The sequence below is a fragment of the Harpia harpyja genome, chromosome 5 (genome assembly GCF_026419915.1).
Source record: "Harpia harpyja isolate bHarHar1 chromosome 5, bHarHar1 primary haplotype, whole genome shotgun sequence".
NCBI lineage: Eukaryota > Metazoa > Chordata > Aves > Accipitriformes > Accipitridae > Harpia > Harpia harpyja.
The window spans coordinates 44,280,684-44,305,568 of NC_068944.1; the positions used below are offsets into that span (position 1 = coordinate 44,280,684).

Genomic DNA, 24,885 nt, shown 5'->3' on the forward strand with positions numbered 1-24,885 from the left:
GCATGCTGTGCCAGGACATGTCACCTCGCACCATTTTGTGAGCACTGTGGAAATTCACCATAACAGGGTGAGGAGACTGCAGAAAAATCGCTTTTGGACAGAATTTAATGGCATCTATGGATTCCACAGCAGAATCTGGGTTTTCTGATCCCAGATACTCTATGTATTTTTATGATTTAGAACACTGTAGAAATTAAACATTAGCTGTCAAAAATTTTATTGCAGGAATAAATATCCTCTGTCATTTCAGGAATTTTTATATTTTTTTAAGCCAACCATACTAATCACTATTGTCTAAACTGATAGCTACTGGCAATGGCAAAGCTCATCACCTGCAAGCTCCCTCGCCACTGTTCTTTTGGGAAAACTATCTTAAGACAAACAGATGTTTCTGCTGTTTTAGACTAACAGGAAATGGACTGACTTTCTCCCTTTTCCTTTCTTAGAAACAAATACTAGCAAAGAAAAATCCTAGCACAGCTGTACTCAACACTTTCCTTATAACAATATGTCTGTGTGGGAGGCAGGCAATGAGTGGGAACAAACAGGCCAGGGGAAGTGAAATGTAGCATGCAGAAGATGAACACAAAGAATTCATTTAAAAGTCTGTGAGTGGATTATTACACCATAATGTTGATACACTAACAGGGTAATAACAGTGTGATGTACAAGACTTTGCTTTAAGATATGATCTGAATCCTATCTCAACTGGTAATGTACAAAACTGAATCAATTATCAGTTGGCAATCTCAATCCCTTCCAAGTGAATAGATGTTCAAATCATCAGAAAGCTTTATCAGTATGAACAGAGTGCAGGTTTGGTGGCCAAGGTGCAGCCTGATCTTTAAGGAAATGTCTTCGGGTCAAGCCTGAGAAATAAGATAGTATCATGAAATGCAGAATTCTTGCTGTCTTTGTATGGATACACCAAATATTTCAATTTTCACTGCTGACAAACTGGTACCTTTTACTCACACTAGATTTATATAAAAAAGGGAAAATGCCATTGAAGTTATTGCATTACAGCTTTAGTCATTATAGGAGAAGAAAACTTGAAGAAAATGATGAAACAAAACATTGCAGCCAACCTGGGTTTAATTGATTTATGCTGGAATTACAACATTTTAAAGTCATGAAAAGCTTCAGAATAGAAAAAGGCAACTTTTGAAAGAGTGCTTCTGCTGTGAAATTCTTGCATCAAAACACAAATTCATGCTGCCATCTAATGGTCTAAATCAGCCATTTCCAGCTGAACAATTAAATTGCTAATCTGAACAATCACTTGCATTACTTTTAGGACTATTCTTTCTTTCCCTAAATTTTAACTCTCTGAAATCCGTATCTGTTGTTCAGAATGAAATTACAGTGTATTTAAGGAGATATAACCTATTCTAATCAAACTCTTAATTCCTATTTCCAAGTAGTTTTTAGTATTTCTTCCACAAGGGTTTTTGCCCATTTGTCCAAAAGGTTTGGAGGAGGGCAAGGAATGCAGAAAGGAGTTTTCGCAAAGTCAGTCAGTAAACATCTTTATCATTACACCTCTTAATCCATAAAATGCGAATTCTAAGGACAAAACTTTGCAACACTGACTGGAAATTCAGGCAAAGCACCTCTGACTCTTTCTGGCCTTTTTAGGGGAGGGATGTTGTACCCTATGGCTGAAGTCTGAAGCCCACGACTGTAACAAGGTAAAAATCCCAGTGCCAACTCACACTGCTCCTGACCAAGGGGTTTATTCTCCTGTGACTAACTCAGCTTAACACAACAGGCTTCAGAACCAAGGGTTCACTTCACCTGGGGAGCGAGGGCACTGGTGTCCACAGCCTAACAGCTTTTTGCAGCAAAATACTACTTTGTTCAATCAAAAGCATTTCAGTACTTGCATGCCTGCCTCTCCTTAGAACTGTTATTACCGAGATATGTCCCTAAAGAGTTTGTTCTTCTTATACTTTTCTCTCCCTCTTCTCTCTGGGGAGAGATCTTCCAGTCTTTTCACTGAGAGTCAGATGACTCCCACTATAGCACTCATAAAATTATTACAAATCAACATTCTTAGGATTATTTCTCAGAGTAGGTTTCAGCTCTGGATTCAGATGCCTACATTTAGTTTCTACACATTAACTAAATACCTAAGTTGCTATTACAGTGAAGGTCTGGAGAGATCCCTATGAAATTTAGACATCCTAGTTTATGGCATGACAAACAGCATTCTAGACCAGTGACTGCTCTGACTAGACCTTCCACTGGTTATAATGGGAGACTGGGTTTCTAGTGCACAGGCAGAGACTATTAGAGAGGCAACTGAGCTTAGATCTCAATCCCACCAGCACTGTAAAGAATAGCATCTAGCTGCCTAAACACAAGCACACAGTACCATTTGAGATGCAGTTGTGTACCTAAGACATCCGCATGACGTGACACAGGACTGACCCATGAAAAGCACAAGTTTCCCATGAATAGCTGGAGTCCTGGTGGATTATATGAAATGGTTTGATGACTGAACCCCCTTTTAGGGATTCCTTCAATTGCCTAAACTTAGCTACACAGGGCCATTTGAAATGCTCTAGGGTATCTTGCTTGGCCTTCAGCTGCCACTCTAGTAAAGGTCTCCTCTAGGTCTTCTGCCAAAGCCACTGGCCCCATGTGGATGTCTCAAACACCCTACAATGTCTCAAGTGGCACTAGAGGCCTATGTTTAGGCAACATAGTGTCCTCACATCTGCCACAGTACATATGCTTGGGAAAAAAAAAATCTGCTTTGTACACAGCTGTGCCTAAAATCCTCCTCTGTTGCAGAAAGCCTCAACAGAAAGCCTCAGTAACTGGAATGCAGCAACAGATAATAGGCTAACTATGTGTCTAGAGTCATGAAAAGATTCCACGGAATAATCTGAACTTTACCTTTTCCAGGCTACTGGCTGATCTAATCAATACTAGATCAAAGTCTTTCAGATCCAACAACCCTTTACATTATGCACTGGACTATTTGTGCCTTAAATGGATGAGGCTTTCCACGCAGAGAGGGGTCTCCTGCTAGAAGGTAAACAGGGTGCTCAGACAGCACAGAAGGACTTCTAAAGGCCAGGAGAATTTCAGACTTCATTCTCTTTCTGTAAATTAGATAACTGGGTTGTATAATTGTAGGTGTACTTCTGGACATAGTCTCAACAGATTTTACGTTGTCTCCTGCAGTGCAACCCACTCACATCAAAATTTGGCTGCCACAGCTGTTCTTTTGGCTAGATTTTTGGGTTTTTTTCCCCCATAGGACTATGTAAATTTTGTGAAACTGATGAAGTTGGGTCAGGATGTAGATTGCATTGCTAAGCACTCATGTCAAGTAACACTAGCCTCAAATCTGTTCCCTTTGATGTATGTATTTAATCTTTAACTCAGCATTTGTAGAATAAACAAACTTTTAATTTTATTCCATTCTTTCACCATACAATCTTTTATTAATCTGATGTGACGATTTTAGTAATTTATCCAATAATCACACAGCCTACTCCCTTTTCAATCATTAGATTCAAGAACATGTTAGTCCACTATGAAGCTAGCAGTTGCAGATGTAGTTGGCCTAAGACTGGTCCTCAAACTTCCTTTTACTATACCTCATTTTTGAAGTGCTGATTCAGTATTTAGGGCACTGGTCCACGGGGCTGATATACATAATTTCAGGAGCAATTAAGCCCAAAAGCAAACAGTCCCATGCAGCAACTCAGTACCCAGCAGGGGAGCTACCTACCCGGTAGGTAGGAATTACATGCCCACAGGTGATGCCCTGCGCTTTGTGGCCAGGCAGCTTGGCTGGCTCCAGAAGAGGCAAGAATATGCTGCTTGTCTATTTCTCTGAGTTTGGTCTTGCAAACAGCACTGTAAAGAAGCATTCACTGACATCAAAGAAATATGTGCTCAGAATGACATGGCTGTGAAGAAAAAGAAAAGGAGGAATGGTCTGTGCACTCTCCCCCATGCACTAGGGAGAAAGGTGATAGTCTTCTCCTTAGTCTGTAATATACAATATATATATGCAGGAAGAAGCAACCATATACAAAATTAACATGAAGGCTCAGTGCAGCAGAAACTGTCAAAGTGCACAGAAGCTGTAGTTTATCCCAGGGATACTACCACTTTGCATGACATGCTTATAGAACTATCACACCATCCAAATTCCTCAAAACCAAGCAAGAAACTGCTTTTATGACTTTATTTCCATTCCTTAACTTGTCATTGTTTTTTCTTTGCTCCTATACTTCACAAGTGTTTTTAATTTTGAAAGCTGCTTTTTTTTTTTTTTAAAAAAGGTTTTTCAAGCTTTCTAGAATGTGGTGAGACACATTTTAAGGAATTTTATATAACAAGCAAATAACTTCTGATATCTCCCCAAAAACAAGGGTTGAGTTTTGTGATCTGTTTAACACTACTTTCCATACTAAAACATCAAAAGGTGCTGTTCAGTCTCCAGTGGTTTTATTTCTTGGCTGAAAACACTTAGTTTAGTTAAGTCTGTAAGACATCATTTCTGTTTTGTCACTTACAGACATTCTATAATTGAAAATACTGCAGGACAATTAAACTTCAGGAATGACTCTCTTCAATTCTAGTTGAAGAAAAAATAACTTATAATAAAACAAACCAGCATTCAATGGCGACAAGGCAAGCTGGATGACCCTGTAGTCAGAATTGATATTTTATTGTTTAACTGCTCTACATGGTTTAAGCCTCCTGCTTACTCAGGGATGCAAGGGAGTATGGGTTCTAGCATTGGCTACAGATATGAGTAGTATGCACATGTTTCATCCTCAGCTCTGCCAGTATTTCTCAAACCTGACCCACCGTTTCAAGGCTTGGCCCCTTCCGAGTAGCGTGCCAGTTCTTCTGAACTGTGCCAAATGGTGTGCTGACAAATGCGCAACCTAAATCCGTTAGCAAACAGTCCTTGAAAGCATCAGCACCTCCTTCCCCAGAGTCAGTTTGTAAAGCTCTTAGGTAAAAGAAGCCATACAAAATGCAATGTTCACCATTTTTAGCTTTTCTGTAATGTATATTGTTTGAGCTGAAAGGTCCTCACGTGCCTTTGTTGCAAAATTGCTCAAAACTCCTACTTGTGAGGCTTTAAATAGGTAGTATACAACTGGTAAATTTTGAGCGCCAAAAATGGTTTTTTCCTTTATCATAATCTCTGTTAGTAATATAGAAATCTTTGTTAAATAAAAAGTCGTCCAACATGCCTGGATTCAGGGTTCACAGCTTTTTTAAAAGCTCTGCCTTATCAGAGGCCATCAAGCTTCCTAGTACCAAACTTGCACGGATTTTACTTGAATAAAGAAAATCCAGAGAGGACTCCCAAGCTGTCTAATCAGTGTGAGATGAAAAAAGTTTCAAGTTCCTATCTATACTGTGAAATGAACTGCAGTATACAGATACTGAAACTACCAGAGACCTAAGCCGATAAATTCACATGATTCAGCTCAACATCACAGACTTTATCAGCTTGGGTTGAGATGCAGTGTAATGGCAATGACCCAATGCTGTTAACAATGTAGCACATATTGCATTCACTAGCTTGAGTGAAGAGCCGTGCTAATACCTCCATACCTCATCCACTCCCAAGCTGGACTGTATTTTATCTACTTAACTACCCCTTAAGAGGGGAGCAGACTTGCCCTGCACTTCCTAACTTAGCACAGGAAGAGACTTTCAAGGCTAACACCTTACGCTGGTGTTACACACGGCCTTAAATGCCCTACTTTCTACCATGCTAAGAGTTTTGCATTTGCAATTCTGTAGCCTGCCTTCCACTTGCAGGTCTGTAACCCTTCAGATAAGCCACCTGGCCAGTGTCTTCCAGAGTTTCTCTAGCTGTATTTTTCCCTTGCTGTTCTCCCTGTGCTTTTATTCTCAAGGTCCTTCACCTTCAAATACCAATATGTTGACAGTGTTGTATCTATACTGTACCGTAGCCCTTCTCTCCTCTGCCCTTTTCCTATCTCTTGGCAGTAGCTTTTGGTATACATTACAGAGCCCAATAACACGCATGTACAAAGCTCAGTAAGCAGCACTCAACACTTGCCCTGATGCAGCACTACCAGCATCATAAGCAGGAACAAGGAACAGGGAGCTTGAGCAGGTCCTGATGAAAACCACAGAATTACTATGGGAAAGTGTTATGGGGAAGACTTGCTGCATGGGAAACGACACACAGAGGACGATGCTTATCTGGGAGATCCCACCACTTCCCTTCCAAGCTGGCCACTGTGAAAACTTTCCCCTTTCCCTATTTTTTCCTCTCACTTGTTTGTTTTCCTTTGTTCCATGAAAGTAACTTTCACCTTCAGTATCAATTTACACCATCAGCTACAGACCTTGCAAATGGATCTTTGCACCTTGCATGTAAACCTGTTTCAACATCTTCTGTGCAACACACTGCCCATAAAAATATGTTCTACTGCATGTGAGAGTGTAGTTTTTCACATGCTTAAATCAACCTGAGCTGCCCTTAACTTCCAAACATACATTCCTGTCCCCTCTCTGGTGAGGGCACAAGCTCTTGTGTGACTAGGTGAGGAGGTGTTTAAGTATAGTTGTAAGTCTAGGATTAACTTCTCCCTTCCTTTCTCCCCCCAGATTGATTCATTTCCGAGCAGCTCAACTCCCAGTGCTGGAGCCAGGAAACTTGCAAGGACACAAAGCTCGGGACAAAGGACAGAGGAGGAATCACTGCCACCTCAACATAAATCATCTTAGCCTGACATGGAAGCTAGCCCTCAACTTTGCATACAAATAGCAGCTCTTAGACCATATTTCCATGAGTTACTGAAAAGGATCTTTTGTGTCACTTGAAACACTAGATTTAACTGGTCTAAAGATATGCCCTGGGATGAACTTAATGCTTTATTTTTTCCTCAAGCTATTCATCTTGCCAGAATCAAAGTTCCCTAACACAATCTCCTAATCTTAATCTGTATCTTCACCTATTTGAAAAGCACATTTTTTTAAACAGACATCAGTAAAGGGAATTTAGTCACAGTATAACAGTCAAAACCAGCTTCCAAATTATTTAACATATTTTGTATATTTTAATAACAGGTAATAATCTACAGTCAGAAACTGATGAAAATGAAAAATACTGATTACAGCATATTACCTGTGTTATTTTTCAAATCTTATTTTTAAATAGTTTACATGGTCTGCATTTACCTGGGAAATCCAACAACACATATTCTACTACCCAACTGCTAAAAATCAGCAAACAAATGCTACATACAACATGGCAGTACAAGATAATAAATGTAACATATCATACCACATCATGGGAACATAATACAGTACTACAGCATATGCTTCATATTTGGGACTTTGCTCATTATAACGGATCCAGAATCTGTCTCCAGACTTCCCTCTGGTGAGGGTGGGTAGGAGATGCACAGCGATCCTGACTGGCAGAGGAGCAGGATCCTGCGCATCGAGGAGCCAGCAACCCACGCTGCAGCCAGCCTGAGCCGGCATGGGCTGTGCTGTGCTGCGGGGCCGGTGCCCAGCATGGCTCACAGGACGGGGCTGTGCTGGACAAATCGCTCAGCCGCAGGACAGACTTGCTGCAAGAAGGGCCTGTGGTCAGCACCCCCTTGGTACCACCCGCATGGCCTTGCCTTTATCTAACAGTGCAGCAAGAAGTTCTCACGTGAACATTGTTCCTGTTTTGACTATAGCAATGACAGAGTTGTCTCCTTGTAAGAAAATCCTGTAAGAGTGTGAATGACCGAGAAGGGGAGAATGTCTGCTGCGGCCAAGGTCTGCATGGCAGGCTGCACATGAGTTGCAGTCCTGTTCGATGCTACACCGCTCAGGGCTCCCAGCATCTGAAGAGGTGGAAGATTATCCACGCTATTCTCTTCTTATACCATAGCTCTAATAAATAGCATTTTAAATGATACTTTACAGAGTCTAAGTGCCTTTATTACTGGGATCATAACGGACCAGCACCTCCCAATGCAAAACGAGGTGATGGACTATTATTTCCAACACAGGAGTAGTCCCAAAACAGTACTATATGGCATCACTCTTCTGTTTCCTCTTTACTCTGGTATTCATGTGTGAGCCGGTGTATGCACAGGGGGTATGTGTTTATGCAGACAGGCAGGCATATCTAGCTAATTACTACTTAGTTTTAGTTATTTATCAATTTACTAGCCACAGTATTATTAGCCATCCTGCATGGGCAACTGTACTCAAATAAGCACAACGAAGCAGGCAAGCACAGATTCTGGCCTTCTGTCCCACCCTGCATGTTTGTTTCGTGATCAGAAAAATCAAATGCCCTTGGCTACCTAATGCAACCAGAGAAATAAAGTTCAGGTACCATTTTACCCTACCATGGGAACACGGTTCCCATGAAAGAAAGTTCCCAAAGAAGCAAACTTAAAGATTCCACTAGACGTACTAATCATTTTCTATGAAAAGAAATAAAATCTTAAAAGTTACCAACTGCTAAGTGTTTTGGGGTTCTGCCTCCACAAATATGTTTCAGTAACTAAGTTCAGATTCCAGAATTCCCATCTTATGTTTTTTACTAGTTTGCATTTTTCCCAGCCTAGCCTTTATATCTGTTCGTCAAACTAATCTCATTATAAAAGCAATTCAAATAAATGTAGGATTTCTAAATATTAACAAAACTCATTTCAGGCACCATAGTTAGCTTTTCAAACCGTGACATATGTAAGCAGAGACTCAGGTCAGCAGCAACTAGAAATGTAACACAAGTAATACAACAATCAGGCACTGTTCTGTAGAGTAATGAAAGAGTTTTCTTTCAGGTTATTTTTGTTTGTTTGTCTTTTACAGTTCAAGGTATTGTTGCTATTAAAAAAAAAATCAGAATGAAATGTTAAAGCCCTGAAGTTGTCACGATTTAAAAATCAGGGGGAAAGTAAAATAAGATTAAATCAACTGAAATACTTTCCTTAAATGCTGCATTTTCATTTCAAACTCCTTAATTTTTAAACATTGCTGTAAATTCAATTTCTAATAAAAGAGTAATTTTTAACTAAAACACTTCTTCAGAGTTCATAAACTCATTCTTTTTGATAGTTATGAGATGCATAAAAATTAATAGGAAATCCATTAAGCAATCCTTTATAAGAAAGGCAACATTTTTCACTGATAAAACATGCTATTAGAAATTCCTGACCTGTTTTGTTTTGGTTTTTTTCTTATTTTACAGATTACACCTGGCATCACTTTTGGAGCTCCAAAAGACCTGATCTAATATAGTCCTTCTGCAGAAAAATGAGGGGAAAAAAAAACCAAAAAAACAACCTATCTCAGAGAAAGACGTTCTTGGGATTGAAAATTAATACATGTAGTACCTTAAGGTTGTCTCAGACTGTTGAATTAGATACAAACTACATTTAGTTCAGGATGAGCTAGAACAGTTTTTCTATGTGTACTAAAAATGTACAAATACCAAAGATGAAGATGTTTCAAAAATTTAGAACACATTGAAGAATGAAATATCTGGATGGTCAGTTAAGAAAACTGATCCACCCACATAAATTTTTAAACTTTTTAATCTTTAAGAATTTCATAGTTAAAGACAAAATTTTGAGCACTGCCTTCTCAATAATTAGACCAACTTACTACAGTGATGACAGCATTGATGAAGGGCTCTGAATATAGGTTTCTAAACTGTGAAATAAAGGATTTTTCCTAACCAAACACTGAGGATTAAGGAACTGAGATAGTTGACCAGGCAGAATGGTTAAAAGAAATGGAAACCTGAGAATGGTTTCAAGCCAATTTTCAAAATGCAGCCCTCCTAATTTTATATCCAATTTCTAAAAAAAGAGTGCTTCATTTTTAATGGTACAGATTCTAACCACATGACACAACAGCAAAGAAAAGCAAAACCTCTCTCTGAAGTTAATGCTCTGCCTCCTCACTGCCATGGCTGTAGACTGTAACTCCAGTATGCACATTAAAAAAATAGAAACAGTTGGTTTACATGTCTTTATTCCTTGTGACATGCTTAGGGCACCTGTTTTCTTTTAGAAGGAGATTATGTGTGTTTCTAAATAAGGCTGCAGAGACTCTCCTTAGTAAAAATCTTAGTTTTATTTTACTCTGAAAATAACCTAGGAAGTTCATAAAGATTTAGAACACATGGATAAGGAAAGGACAAAACCCACCAAATAATAGAAAAAGTACAAACCTCTGATTGTACATGCCCCGGAAATTATAATTTGCTCTGTAATTGGGAATCGGTTTTGGATCTAATGGCCTGTAGATGGCAGGCTCTCCTCTTTTCATAGCCAGACCATTCAGCTCCACTGTTGGAGTTATACTGCCTGCAAAAAACCAAAGAATACATGTAAGGCACTTAAACCACAAATACTGCAAAACACAAAAGCAGGACTGAGATGAGCAGAAAAGAGAGAGCTGCATGATATTTTTTTTTCCCTTAAATTAAAAAAGCAGCAACTACAATGACATTTCAGTTTCTCTAAAAGACAGGAATATAGATGCCCACTTAATCACAAGCAATGAAAAAGAACACTTAAACATTTATCTCAGTGCATTCTCTAAGCAGTTTCAGTAGGTTAATCTTCACATATGAATGAGAAAGTCAGTGCTAACATCAAGCTGGTTATTCATCTTTCCAACGTGTTTATAATACATTATGACACTTTCTGAAACTACAATGGTAAAAGAATATTGTCTCTTCCCACTGAATACCATGAAAAAAACCACAAATAGAGCAAAGAGGCATTGAAACAAGCAAGCAGTAATAGCCATTACTGCAGTCATTTGGTAATCTTACAATGTCAGAAAAAAGTGTTTTATTTGCAAGACTTGAAAACCTAAGACTAGGACTAAAAACTAATGATCTAACAGGAATGATCTAACAAATTGATAATACAGCTACTGGAAATCAGTGTCACTACAGCCATCTACTGGTGACATAATACAAAACCAGAAAGCAGCCAGCACTTGCCCACTTGCATGGTCTCCAAAATGCCAAATAAAAAGCTACACTGTGACTTCTCTTTTTTTTTTTTTTTTTAAATAAAATGTTCAGCTACAGTATTCCCCACTTGCACTGTTGTAAGAAAATCCTAAGTGAGCTAAACGTACATTCCAATAAAAAGGTGTTAACATTTTCTCAAAATATTTTCAGAAGAGGTTCAAATGAATCTAGCCTTAAAACAGCTATGATGAACTTGCCAGTCTGCCATTGAGGCTGTATATGCCAAATTATGAAAATTTTTATGCAATACTTATTAAAAAACTTCTACCAACAACAATTTTTATATTTTCCAGAGCAAGGAATGACTATGAATTCAACTAAATAATAAAAATGCAAAACGTCATTTTGATGAGAAGATACCTGTGCATATACAATACATCCTTCTTAAGAGCAAAATTACAGTGTTAAGTGATACAATTTTTTAATGAATTCTCTTAAAGCCTATTTCTTTTGTTATCAGCTTTTTCCTTTAAGAATATGCTTAAAGCAAAAAAAAAATAGAAGCTGAGTAATACTCTGCAATGTCAAGATTGAACTCAGGGTCCCTTTTTATAGGGGTCTGAGCCTCCTGCTTTCTAAACAGCCAAAGTCACAGTGACTGTGAAGGACACAGGGCAAAACCACTGTCCTGGGTCTGGAGAAGCAATGTATTGATCTCCAAAGGAGCAAGAGAATACTATCGCACTGCTCTCAAAAAAGTCCTTAACAGCTAATGCTCAGGATAATACTCACAAGCTCTAAAGGAAACTTACTCCTGCTTTTTTTCCAACACAGAGATTAACTGCAAAATTACTCCATTTAAAAAAAATGGCTGAAGACAACTTTTTTTAAAGGGAGAGAGGGGCAGAGGGAAATAAAAAGTGAAGAAGGGAAAAGGGCAAGAGGTGAAAAAAAGGGAGTGTAAAAAAGAAAAAAAAAAAGAAAAGATTACTTTTTTTCCTTGCAGTTTGCTTTTTTTTATATTAGTTCGAAATAAAGTTAGGAATATATTTCTTATTTATTTTATCGAACAAGACAGAACAGATCACTGAGCACATGGCTGAGATGTGTACCTCAAAAGGTGTTGCACGCATAGAAGGTAACTCACAGGTAACACCTCAAAATGAAGGATGCCAGACACCAATATACAGTCTTTCTATTATTCAAACAACAGTTTCTAAAGACATATAAAAGCACAGGTTGCTATGAAGGAAAACTCACAATGCAGGAAAATTACCTGTCATAGTTCTCATGCCAAATCCTGACCTTTTATTTACACTACATATGCAATTTCACAGGATTGGACTGGATAAAATTTCCAATTTCATTGGAAAATCAGCTAAAATAACTCTTTGGGAAAAATGTTTTACTATGGTAATAATGGTCAGTTCAGTCTGGTTTTGTCCTGACTACTGTTGATCACATACAATCACTTTGTATACAACCAAGCCTTATCTAAATAATATATTCGCTTACAGTTCAACCATTTCAGGTATGCGCATTAAAAATTCTCCTGTGCAAACTCACTAGAGGTTCTTCATTATACTATCATACGTATAAGACGGCTATGTTGATTCTCATCCTCCAACTTAACTTATATCTTGTTAAATTTATTTATTAGTGGTATAATATTCTAACACTTCAACAAGATTTAACACACAGAGGAAAATGTCATACCTGGATTATTATTAACATTATTTTTGGGTGGTCTAGGCGTTGGTTTGGGAAGGGTAGTTTCATTCAATGCTTTGCTAGCAGCAGCATGTTGGGCCTTTTTAATACTGCTTCCTTCAGCTTCCCATGTCTGCTCTCCGAGAGTCAGCTGCACTGTGAACATCTTCAAAGACAAAGAACAGGTAAACACTGGCAAGAGTATCACTGTGGATTAGACCAATCTGTATAAAAACTTCCAGGGCTCAAGAGAAACAGTGCTCTCTTTTCATTATATTCAACTCCCAGATAACACATCTGATTCTTACAGAGATAAGTGAGTCCTTATCAGTGGGCAACATTTGGCCTTTCAAATCACAAAGTAAAATAGCCTAATTGTCCTGGTGTCAGCTGGGATAGAGTTAATTTTCTTTCTGCTAGCTGGTATAGTGTTATGTTTTGGATTTAGTATGAGAAGAATGTTGATAACACACTGATGTTTTCAGTTGTTGCTGAGTAGTGTTTAGACTAAGTCAAGGATTTTTCAGCTTCTCATGTCCAGCCAGCAAGAAGGCTGGAGGGGCACAAGGAGTTGGGAGGGGACACAGCCAGGGCAGCTGACCCAAAATGGCCAAAGGAATATTCCACACCATGTGATGCCATGCCCAGTATATAAACTGGGGGGAGTTGGCCTGGAGGCGGGATCTCTGCTCAGGAACTAACTGGGCATCAGTTGGTGAGTGGCGAGCAATTGCATTGTGCATCACTTGTTTTGTATATTCCAATTCTTTTATTATTATTATTATTGTCATTTTATTATTGTTATTATTATCATTATTAATTTCTTCATTTCTGTTCTGTTAAAATGTTCTTATCTCAATCCACAAGTTTTACCTTTTTTTTTTGATTCTGTCCCCCATCCCCCTGGGGTGGGGGGGAAGTGACTGAGCAGCTACGTGGTGCTTAGTTGCTGGCTGGGGTTAAACCACAACAGTAATGTTAATGTCAACTATCAAAGAACAGAATAATATTTAAACCAAGTAAAAACTGCAAACTTATCCTCTGCTTTTGGAAGACTATATACAGGTCAGTTAAGACCACATTTCTTCACACATTTGAATGCGTTTAGTGACTTTACCTGTAGAAAAAAGGTAAAGAATGCTACTTAAAAAAAAAGTAATTTTGTAATAATTCTGAATGGATATAAATGACTGCACACTCTTCAAGGCACCTGAGAATTTGGCCCAAAGAGTTCTACCCAGTGAAAGAATTTCTCACACGACCTGATTTCTGAAAATAATGTGTATTGTTAGGGCAGAGCCACAACTCAAGTATGTTCAAAAATAAAGTAAGAAAGAAAAGAAGAACTATCTTTTTGAATGAAACTGCAGTTCTTTAATGTGGACTCTATAGTGAAGACAGGAACTGTAAAAATTCAGAATTCAGAAACGGACTACTGATAAAAACCACGTATATTTCAAAACCTGCAATAAAGGATTATTTCAAGCAGTATCTATGCTGTGCAAGTTGTGAAAATAAAACTCAATATATATTTAAGATATTAGATAGAGTCTATCTTCTGTATGATACATACATGTTCTGTTTAAATTTGAGCATCTAAGAACGAGAGGAGAAAGGGTAAGAACTCAATGTCTTTTCCATATCAATTCCATACAGATAAGGCAGGATTTAATAGTCAGATACACACAGTAAACTAAGATATACCTACCTCAGAAAACAGGTTAACTACTTAAGGCAACATAAAGAAATCTACATATTACTGTGAGCAGTCTATAAAGTAAAATTTTCATTTCAATAGTTATTTGCTCTATGATTTTTAAAATTATGTAAACTTGCTAGATCCAGGACCAGATATCTAGAGATGGGCATGATGAGCAACCTTTAAATTTGCCTTAACATATATTTTCATTTAGCATGTACTTGCAAACAAACATTTGAACGCAGGTATATATGTGCCTCCCAACTCAGCCCTATACACATGCGCAGTGATATGAACTGAATGCTATAAATAAATACTTGTGTCTTAATTACAGCCTCGAGTTTTGGCCTACTGTAATTTTCACAAGCACAGTGCTAGTCCCTATATCACACTTCCTATCACCATGTTGTTTTTTCCACAGCAGTCATGGCAATTTCCTTACAGACAAGGTTGAAGAGAGAAATAGTCTCTTAATTTTGCAGTCTGTCAAACCCTACCCCCTCCTGAAAGCTAAGCTGGGTATTAAGAGCTAAATAACCATAATTATATAAATTATCTATAAACATGCATCTTATTACTAAAAGAACTGAAATTTGATTTCTGGATCTGGAGTTTATATATTTTGCAAGAAAGTATCAGTGTAGTATTTTTATTGGAGGAGAATAAACTTGAATTTCAATTAAAATATGATGAATAATGGCTACTTATCTACCTATAGCTGTTGTCTTAGTGCTTAGAGCAATAAACAGGAATTCAAGATAATAAAGGGTTTGCTCAGTAAATTTCTATAGCCAGAGCTCTAACCTTCTCACTTAGTCCATCTGACAAAAAAACTCCTGCAAAAAACCACACACAGTACTAAGTGGGAATTTAATTAAAGGAATAAAACTGCCTAAAACCAAAATCTGGAGCAGCCAATGAAGTAGTCAAGTTCTGCAAGACTGGAGTTGACAGTTCTGCTACAGATTGAGAGGCATTTCTCACCAATTTTCTGAGGAAGTTTGTATTACTTACATCCAACCTAATTTACCTGATGGCTAGGGAGCAGAAATGCAAAGGCCACCGCGCTTTGTGCCTTTCACTCCGCCGTGTCCGTAAGGTCAGTCTCCCTTAGCTCTAGTAATCCTTTCCTCCTCACTTTTTCTGAATGTAGAACCTTCTCTCCTTCTTCCCAGCCTTTTGAAGCCCAGTGTCCCTTACCTCTTTCCCTCTTCTCTGTACCACCATTCACTTTCTTTTGCCACTGTACCTTTTGTCTCCTGAAAACACCATTGACATAGAAGCACAAAAGAAATGATCAATCTGACTAATGGATTCGAAAGCATTGTTTATGCTAACAAAGACTTTCTGATTTTTCTTATGATGAAGAATCCACATGGAGGGCAGACTCCTAGAAACCCTAACTGCACTGTCAAGAAGCGTCACTCCTCTCCCAGCTCCCCTGGTTCTAGTTTCCCATTTCACCCCAATTGTCAAAACTTACTCTCCAGAGACAACTAGAAAAAAAGTATATAAGAATTTGCTAGCATTTGTGATCTCAATGCAGACAGCTGTCTTGTAGAGCATGTCTCTGAAAATCATGAAAACCACTAGTGGACAGGAACAGAGTATGTGTAGGAGGAAGGCAATGTGAGACGCTCCTTAAATGGCAAACGGCATCAGCAGTATTACATCCTTCAGGTCATGCTTTCTAGGACAAACTCAGCTCTGTTTCACATATTCTATCAGGTATATCATCATATTACTAGCCAGACACTATACTAAACTGCTAACACAGTCATAATAATTTCTATGTCTCTGCTTTTTGTAGGTCAAAGGTACACAAGTCTGCATAAACTTATTAGTATCATCCTTGTTCTTCATCCCCTTCCCTCCCTTGTTTTTCTCATTTGCTGCACAGGTCAAAATCAGACTTAATATTCTTTTGAGTCTACAGAGCACATATCTTTTTTTTTTTTTTTTTGACGACTATGAGTGTAATTAAAAATAATAAGAGGTAAATTGAAAAACTGAAAAATTAAGAAATCCATTGAAAATCTGGCTTTCAAAAGTGCAGCTAACGCAGGCTCAAGTACTTTCAATTATATTAGTTCCTTTAAAAGTAATAACAAATATATGTGAACTATTTCTTATCCTGCTAAAATTTAAAGTATAGTATGAACGTAATGTAAACCAAATCTCTTTACCACTGAGGAATACAAACTGCCAAAACCGCACCTTTCGGTACAACCAAAGCACTTCCTATTTCACATTAATGGAAAAAAGATAACAAAATAAATATACAATACAACAGTGAAAAGTTACAGAAAGCGCAACAGATTTAACGTGCTGCAACCTAAAACCAACCAACCAGTGTATCCTGTGGTGCCAAATGTCGCCAGGAAGGGGAAGGGCACTTCCATTTCCATTTGCAATAAGGGATTCTAAAAGCTTGCTGATTCTCAGCAGCCCTGCACCTGCTGACATTTCCACCAGCATAAAGGATGCATGAACACCAGCCAAACCAGAAGGTCAGTGATTTGCATCAACTCTGCGCTAGCTGACAACAAAACACACAACTGAGAAACAAGGGGCAATGGCATAGAGACAGCCCATGACTAGCTGAAACTGTTACTAATCTGCACTGTGATCCCACTGTCTTACACAGTTTTGCCACTCTAGAAATACTGAGTACAAAGCAGCTATTAATTATGACATTGTCTCTCTCAGTTTTTCAGGCTTTTTTCTCTTCCCCCAGATTGCTCCTAACTAGAGAGGAAATTCAAAATTACACCTGAAAATTATTATCATGAGAATATCCCTCTGTGTTCCCCATCATAAGAAAGCATCCTAATTTGTGCTTATGAAATGGAGTTGGATATCCAAATTAATGAGAACTGACCAGAATTAACTGTCAGTTCATTAGAAACTTTAATGCTATAATCATACTAGGAGTCTTAGTATCACCATAAATCTTAAAGTCGCACAGCATTTAAAGGAAAGAACAGTAATATGTGCCCTATAATGCAAGGTCCAAAGATAGGGTATCAATGCAATCAACTTTATGGACATAGAATCGTATCAATAAGAACTTCAAAAAATGACACAAAATAGCTTTGTCGTCATCGGCACTACCATGAAACAAATGCAGAGGTAGTTATCAGGGACACGCCGACTGGGGAGCAGGATTCATGCAGCTTAAAAAGCAAACGCTCCATAATGATTAAGAAAGGGTGGTGATACCCTGGAAAGACCTTCACAAGGTCTTTATAGAGACCAACAAATATAAACTCAAAGGTGGAAGTCAAAGTAAGGTACAAAATGATCTACAGGGCTTCAACAGAAATACAGACACACTTTCTGAAAGTGTAAAAAAAAAAAAAAACAAAATACAGAACAGTAAGAAACCCCTTACACTAGAAATGTGGCTGTGTTTGACAAGCACACTCGTCCAGACCATGACATTATCTGTTCAGCATTTAAGGTACGGCTCATCACCTGGAACTGTGACCTTACCTTGGCATGAGCAGGCCCTCTTTCATTCAGAAGCTTATACTGGGGTTGAATTCTATTGAAACGGGCTAACTCATTTACCAGACACATTGGAGTTTTCTCTTTGGGGTTTGCCATGTTATCTTGGAGAGGAGCTGTAAATAAAGAGTCTGTAAAGTTTTTGTGGAGAAATGTATTCTTCACAACTTCGCAAAGCTTTGCAAAAGCAGCAGCATGCTTAGAAAAGAAAATACTTTGGCTAAAAAATAATTCTTGCACATATGCTAAATACAATGTTTAAATACCATTTATATATTAATCATATGAGAATACGCATTTTACAATAACCATTTTGATTACATGCAATGTAAAAAAAATACAACTACTTCTTTCCAAAATAGATGACAGTGTAGGAGGACATATACATATGCTACATTTTCCACGTCACCAAAGTTTACTGTCAGGAGTATACTGGTTCCAGGAATTGACTACTCTTTCAGAAAGGTTTCTTGACACTTTGAAGTAGAAGTGGATAGCATGAGAGTTGCCAGATAAATATAGCAGATGAAACCCTGTGGTCCTCACTTGCTTCTCCCTGCTTCTTCCCAGTGTTTTAGAATTTTCTCACAATAATGAAGTCAACCTCAGAGTACTCCCAAAGAACACCTTTCCTCCCCCTTTAAGGATTTTGTTCTGCTTTTCTTAGACTACTTACTTCATGTATACCGCCTTACTATTTTTTAACTTTCTGCTATTTCTTTTTCAACTTATTTGTATTTATCCCTAGCATACACTGTCATTTCTTGCTTTATTTTTTAGGATAACATTTCTGTATTTTATACCCAGTTCAGCATAGGAACTACAGCATTTATTAGGCTACAAAGGAAACACCGAATACTGCCAAGCAGTCTGAAGACATTCTGTTCTAGGGAAGAGAAATACACTTGGAGACCTTCCTGCACCACTAAAACTTCTCTGTAAAAGATACACTCAGAATTTGACAAAATAGACATGTTCTTTTCTGAGCTTTTATATCATTGATCAACACTTCACTGCAGGTCTGAGCTCAGTTAAAGAAACTTAACTTAGTAAACAGTCTATTTAGCCAAAATATTGTTCTAGGGTTTGGGGTTTTTTTTCTTTATTTTAATCCTCTTTAAGACCTACCTTTTTTTTTTTTTTTTGAATTAACAATTCATCAGAAAGATTCATTTGAACACCAAAGAAAATATACCTGGACCAACTTACCTGGTGAGTTGCTAGAAGGCGCAGGATCCACAAGGCCGGCAGTAGGACTGCTACAGCTGGCAGCAGATTCTGAAATGGATCCGTTCATTGAGGACGGCAGACCCAATGTATTTGTAGTTGTAACTGGTAGGGGTAGCACCATAGGGGACATAGTAGGTCCGGACAGGTTTGCTGTAGTCTGCATCTTAACTTGTGCCATTGCCTATCACTGCAATAAACAAATTATTATGAGCAGGGCACTTTGCATGTCAAATGATGGTAGTGATATTAACAACACTTCTTTTTTGCTCCTGGATCTGGGTCACAAAAACATCCACAAAAGCCATGCCTCTGTACACGTTTTACTTCCAAACTGATGCACAGAGAAACAGAGCTCACAGCCAAAGAAAATCACCACACGCCCTGACTCCAGGTTCTGTTGCTCAACTATGGGGTGATCGTTCCTGAAAGACAGCAGGAAGAATGATTATTCTAGAATAAAATTCCATATAATTATTCTGTGGATGAGATTAGCACCTGCCAATTTCTTCAAGAGAGGATGTCTTTGCAACAAACTGCCATAGCAATCTTTTGCCATAGTTTTTCCAGTAAAGTGCACACAATATACCAAATAAGGACACAAGAGAAAAATCCCTATTTTTTGCCTGTTACCAAACTAGAAAAGAGAAAAAATAAGAAGAGAAAACAACCAACCAACCAAAAAAAACCACCAAAGAAGCAAGTTCTGAAAAAATCACTGCTTATCCAGTCAACAGGTGGAGCACTTCAATCCTTGTCTACATTACTAGCACAGGTACTAGGATTTCCTAAACTAGTCTTTAATCCAGGGCCTAAAGCATTTACCTAGAATATGCCAGGTACTAATTATCCCTCTCCATCTGCCCAAATGAGTTTATTACCAATACCTGTTCTCTCACTAAGTCTACACTTGTAAACAAACCAGGGTCAGGGCACAGCTCCTTCATACTATTCACTGAGAGTATGTTCCTTGGCAAAATTTTGGCTACTGACAAAAAACTCTTGCACAAACCACATAGGAGCAGTTCAGAGGCCAGCAGGCACCCCAGGCAATCCACTCAAATAAGCGAGGAGGCCCCTCAGTCCTCCAGGGAAAAGTCCTGGGGTTCTCCTTTTGGCATCAGAAGCAAACAGGATGATTTATTTTATTCAGTAGCATGGACATAAGACTGTATTTTTTAGGGTCCATACACATGATAGGATCTGGACAGAGCTGATAGAGAGATGAAACCCGTAACAGCCAACAAACAGCCTGGGCAGCAGCTCTGGTCCCTCTGGCTAAGGCAGAGGAGGACAGGAGCCCAGCTCTCCTCTGTCACGGGCAGCACGCTTACCACTAAGCTCTTTGCTACTTCTGTTGGGGTAATTGTCTCTTCCTAAGCAAAAATCCCATCTAACACCTGAAAAACTTTCTCACTAAGGTCTTACTGAAACAAGTACAACTGTATTAAAAAATTTTTATTACATCACTATTTTGCGCCCCCCTAAATCTGCTAAAAAATATCCAAGTATCTCTACTCAGGGGGACAGTATTGTTGGATTAAGATCCCAAATCACTCTATGCACCATAGCGTGCAACTGCTTTAGCACAGTTGCACTAGCATAATGAAAATAATAAATCCTATTACTGTGACTTTGTGCTTTGGAGAAGAGGTTCAGACTGGAATGCCACTTTTATTACTGAGGAAAGACAGACGACTACTTTAAATCTCTGGAAAGGCAAAAGTAAAAAAATTAAAAATGAAGCTGAGATGCAATCACTTCCCATTTCATAAATATTGTAAGTAAAATGCTAATAGTGACAGATTGAAAAATACATATGCAGTCAGCTGAGATATATTCAAATACTTCACGTGTTCAAAAATATGGACTAAATTCAGACTGTAAAAATCCTACTGTCACTTAACAGCAAATGTCATACAATACAGCAGCATTGTTACAAGGGCCTAACTTAAAGACTGACAATGTGTATAACTATAGAATTCTTTAGTATACTACATTTTTAATTATGATTTTAAATATATTAGTATAGATCAGAATGAATGAATGAATTCAAAAAGTTTCTTAATTGTATCGTAATTGTAAAAGTATCAAAGTCAATGATGGCAGAATCAGGCCATATTTATTAAACAGCTTTAAAATGAAACCAACATAATATGAAATATCATCACAATAATTAAAGTTTAAGAAACTCCTTCGAGTACTTACAACATTTTAGTTTATAAACATGAGCACAAGAAAGCTGTCACTCATATAGTACTGTATGAGATGCTACTGAACACCTATTCTTCGGCCCTGCCAGTTGTGAATTATCCTTTCAGCTTCCAGTATTTTGAAAGTCTTTTTTTCTTTTCAAGAAAGTAGAACTTAATAATAACCAAATAAAATAATGTGTTCTATAGTACTGCTGTTCTAAAGGGAGAAATTGTAGGATTGATCCCTTTCTATTAAGGATAAAAATGTCAGTTTGACAATAGTATCAAGGAACTGTAAAAGTGAACAGATAAAGTTTAGGAGAAAAAAGACACTCTTTGCCCTACAGTAAAGTATGTAGGAAGTTAAACTGTGAAATCAGAATAAAATCATAACACATTAGGTGCTGGAGTTTTCTTATGTATCTAAAGCTGCAGAACTCATACAAGAAACTAACTATTTTGTAAATTAATCTGTATAAACAAACATGCCCAGGAGGTAAATATAATTGTAGGGACTAACTTATATACATGAGTTATGGAGATAGTAAGTTTGCAATCAGTTCTACAAATCCACTAGTAGAGAGAGACAACAGAGAGAATATAGTTAATATAGTGCTGTCATGTCATTTTCACACTACCACGCAAATAACTTTTGATGTCGTGACAAAAAGGGGACAAAATCTATATGCTCCATCTTTTCTTTACATTTTTTACATATACACCACTGCTGTACTATTTTATAAACAGTGAAGTAAAAACATTTTGGGGCCTTCCAGCCACGAGCACAGACCAGTTTGCTATTACACAACAAAAGGTAGGACTTGGGAGACAGAGATTTCACTAAACTCGCCAGAGATGAAATGCAGTTACATAATTAAAATATTTTTAAATCTTCTACATGGACACTTTTGAAAAATCTGTCATATACAAAAAGGATAGTTTATTTAGGATATTATGAATACAAGTAGAAAAGCCCCCACACCTCATTTTAGGTGGCTAACACAACTCACATCTAGAAAACCGCTACACCCAAATGTCTCCAGAGGAGTTTCCCTTGATGTTAGGCAGTGGTTACAGATGCTTGTATCTCTCTGAGAAAGCTGGACTGCGCAGCTGTGACTGCCAGCTCTGTGTCTTTTTTGAGCCACCAGCTGCCATGCTGAGACACCACAGCAATGATATTTCTTGCAGTCTTAATCACATAAAAGTCTACCCACTTGAAGTCCACAAGTCGCAGTGCTGCTATTTTTGTAAGTTGTATTCCAGAGCTTATGGTGCCTTCTGAAACTCTGCAGTGTTTTTTCCTCTCTCACTCTAACCTGCACGGCTGTATTAGAAATGCTATAGCAGGCATTTAAAGGGATGTAAACATACTATGATTGCATTTTATTTCACTTCTGCTTTTGAAAGCACTTTTTACATAGGCAGTTACACAGGTTTCATTAAACAGTTGGTATTAACTTTCTTGTTAAACTATGCATAAACTGTGAATTTTCCTCTGTCCTGGTTTCAGCTGGGATAGAGTTAATTTTCTTTCTGCTAGCTGGTATAGTTTTGGATTCAGTATGAGAAGAATGCTGATAACACACTGATGTTTTCAGTTGTTGCTGAGTAGTGTTTAGACTAAGTCAAGGATTTTTCAGCTTCTCATGTCCAGCCAGCAAGAAGGCTGGAGGGGCACAAGGAGTTGGGAGGGGACACAGCCAGGGCAGCTGACCCAAAATGGCCAAAGGAATATTCCACACCATGTGATGCCATGCCCAGTATATAAACTGGGGGGAGTTGGCCTGGAGGCGGGATCTCTGCTCAGGAACTAACTGGGCATCAGTTGGTGAGTGGCGAGCAATTGCATTGTGCATCACTTGTTTTGTATATTCCAATTCTTTTATTATTATTATTATTATTATTGTCATTTTATTATTGTTATTATTATCATTATTAGTTTCTTCACTTCTGTTCTATTAAACTGTTCTTATCTCAAGCCACAAGTTTTACTTTTTTTTCCCCAATTCTCTCCCCCATCCCACTGGGTGAGGCGAAGTGAGTGAGCAGCTGCATGGTGTTTAGTTGCTGGCTGGGGTTAAATCACAACACCTCTCACACTAAAAATAACCAAAACAAAACAAACTTGCATTAAAACAACAAAACAAAACCGCCTCACATTTTAAAGTTAAAATATTACTGTCAAATATTCTGTTCATTTTTCTTGTAAGTTAGGAAACACAACATTAATTTAGTTATATTCACAGATGCAGACTATTTTTAACAACTGTGAATACACTTGTGTCATGCTAAAAAGCACCACACAACATAAAAAATTACTTATATTTTTTCTGATTATTATAATTTCTTGTACTTTTCTGGAACACAAATCATTTTATATCCTTAGATCTTATGACATAAGATATGAATTAAATGCTCAGATGAAATGATTCTTAGAATATGTCATACTAATTGAATAAATAAAGACAGATAAAGTAGGTACGACAGCAGAGAAGGTGGAAAACATGAACAATGAGTTTTCAAGTTAAACACACTTTCACAACATGGAAAAATTGAAAAAGCAATACTTTACTTGAAACACAAGTTGTTGTATGAAAAACCGACAGTTGAATAAACTAATGACCTGAACAGCCAAAATGGAAGACTGGACTTCCATCTGTGCCAAAAGTGAAAATGCATATATGCAGTAGGGTGTTGCTACACTTTCGCACTGCTGCGTCATACAACCCAATGTACCAAATCTAATCTGTGTACAAGTACGTAACACATGGCACGTGCTACGTATTTGTGAAGTGCTTTAGAAAGGTAACAACTGAGGTCCAGCCACTGCTGAGTAAGAAAAATTACTTGATATATCTTGTCTCTCATATACCCAATACTTCTGCTTATACATTCTAATTGGTGCCTACTTTTCACAACAGTATCACATTAATGATCCCAGGTCCTTTCCTGCAGAACTGCTACCCAGTAAGTTCTAGCCTGTGCTCTGTGAATCTCATTATTCTGCAGCTAATGAGACTTTGTTCTTGTCTTCCTTGAATTCCCTTTAAAAAAAAAAGCAAGCAAAAAGAAAACAGTTTCAATTTTTGAAGATCACATTGAATTCTAATTCTAGTTCTAAAATGTTTGCAGTCTCCTCTAAGCCTGCTTTATAGCATCTACAAATTTAATAAGTGTACTGTTTCATCCATATCATTAATGGAAATATTGAAAGGTACAGGAACAGCATTACAATAGACTAGGGGCAGTGTCTAAGCAGGCAGCATCTCAAGGTTTTTTTCCAGACCAACCCCTGCTTTGATTAGCAGCTTGTTAATGTGATCCTTCTGTAAAAGTCTCGAGTCACAGAACCCTGTTAGAGTTAACAGCTTCCTAACTAAGGAGGGTTTGGTTTTAGTTTTAGCCTTAAAATTCCATTAAACTCTCCATTCTCCTTCTATTCTCCTGATACTACTTCACTCAGTTACACAAAAGCATACAAAACTGCCAAAAGGTAAAATATATTTCCTGTGTGCTGTTTCTCACATTTACGGTAAATATTTATACATATATGTACTTAATATAAAAAGTAC

General features: G+C 37.8%; 1 protein-coding gene across 4 annotated transcripts in view; it reads right to left on the reverse strand.

Annotated features, from left to right (window-relative positions):
• Nucleotides 1-24,885, reverse strand: part of STAU2 (staufen double-stranded RNA binding protein 2) — a 176,697-nt gene that overhangs the window by 137,647 nt on the left and 14,165 nt on the right. For all 4 annotated transcript variants that reach the window (XM_052787586.1, XM_052787584.1, XM_052787588.1 and 1 more), the window contains exons 2-5: nt 19,098-19,305; nt 17,874-18,004; nt 12,686-12,845; nt 10,214-10,349 (exon numbers count right to left, since the gene is read on the reverse strand). In XM_052787586.1, the coding sequence (XP_052643546.1) occupies nt 10,214-10,349; nt 12,686-12,845; nt 17,874-18,004; nt 19,098-19,296 (626 nt within the window). In that variant the 5' untranslated portion in view covers nt 19,297-19,305. The remainder of the gene's footprint in view (nt 1-10,213; nt 10,350-12,685; nt 12,846-17,873; nt 18,005-19,097; nt 19,306-24,885) is intronic.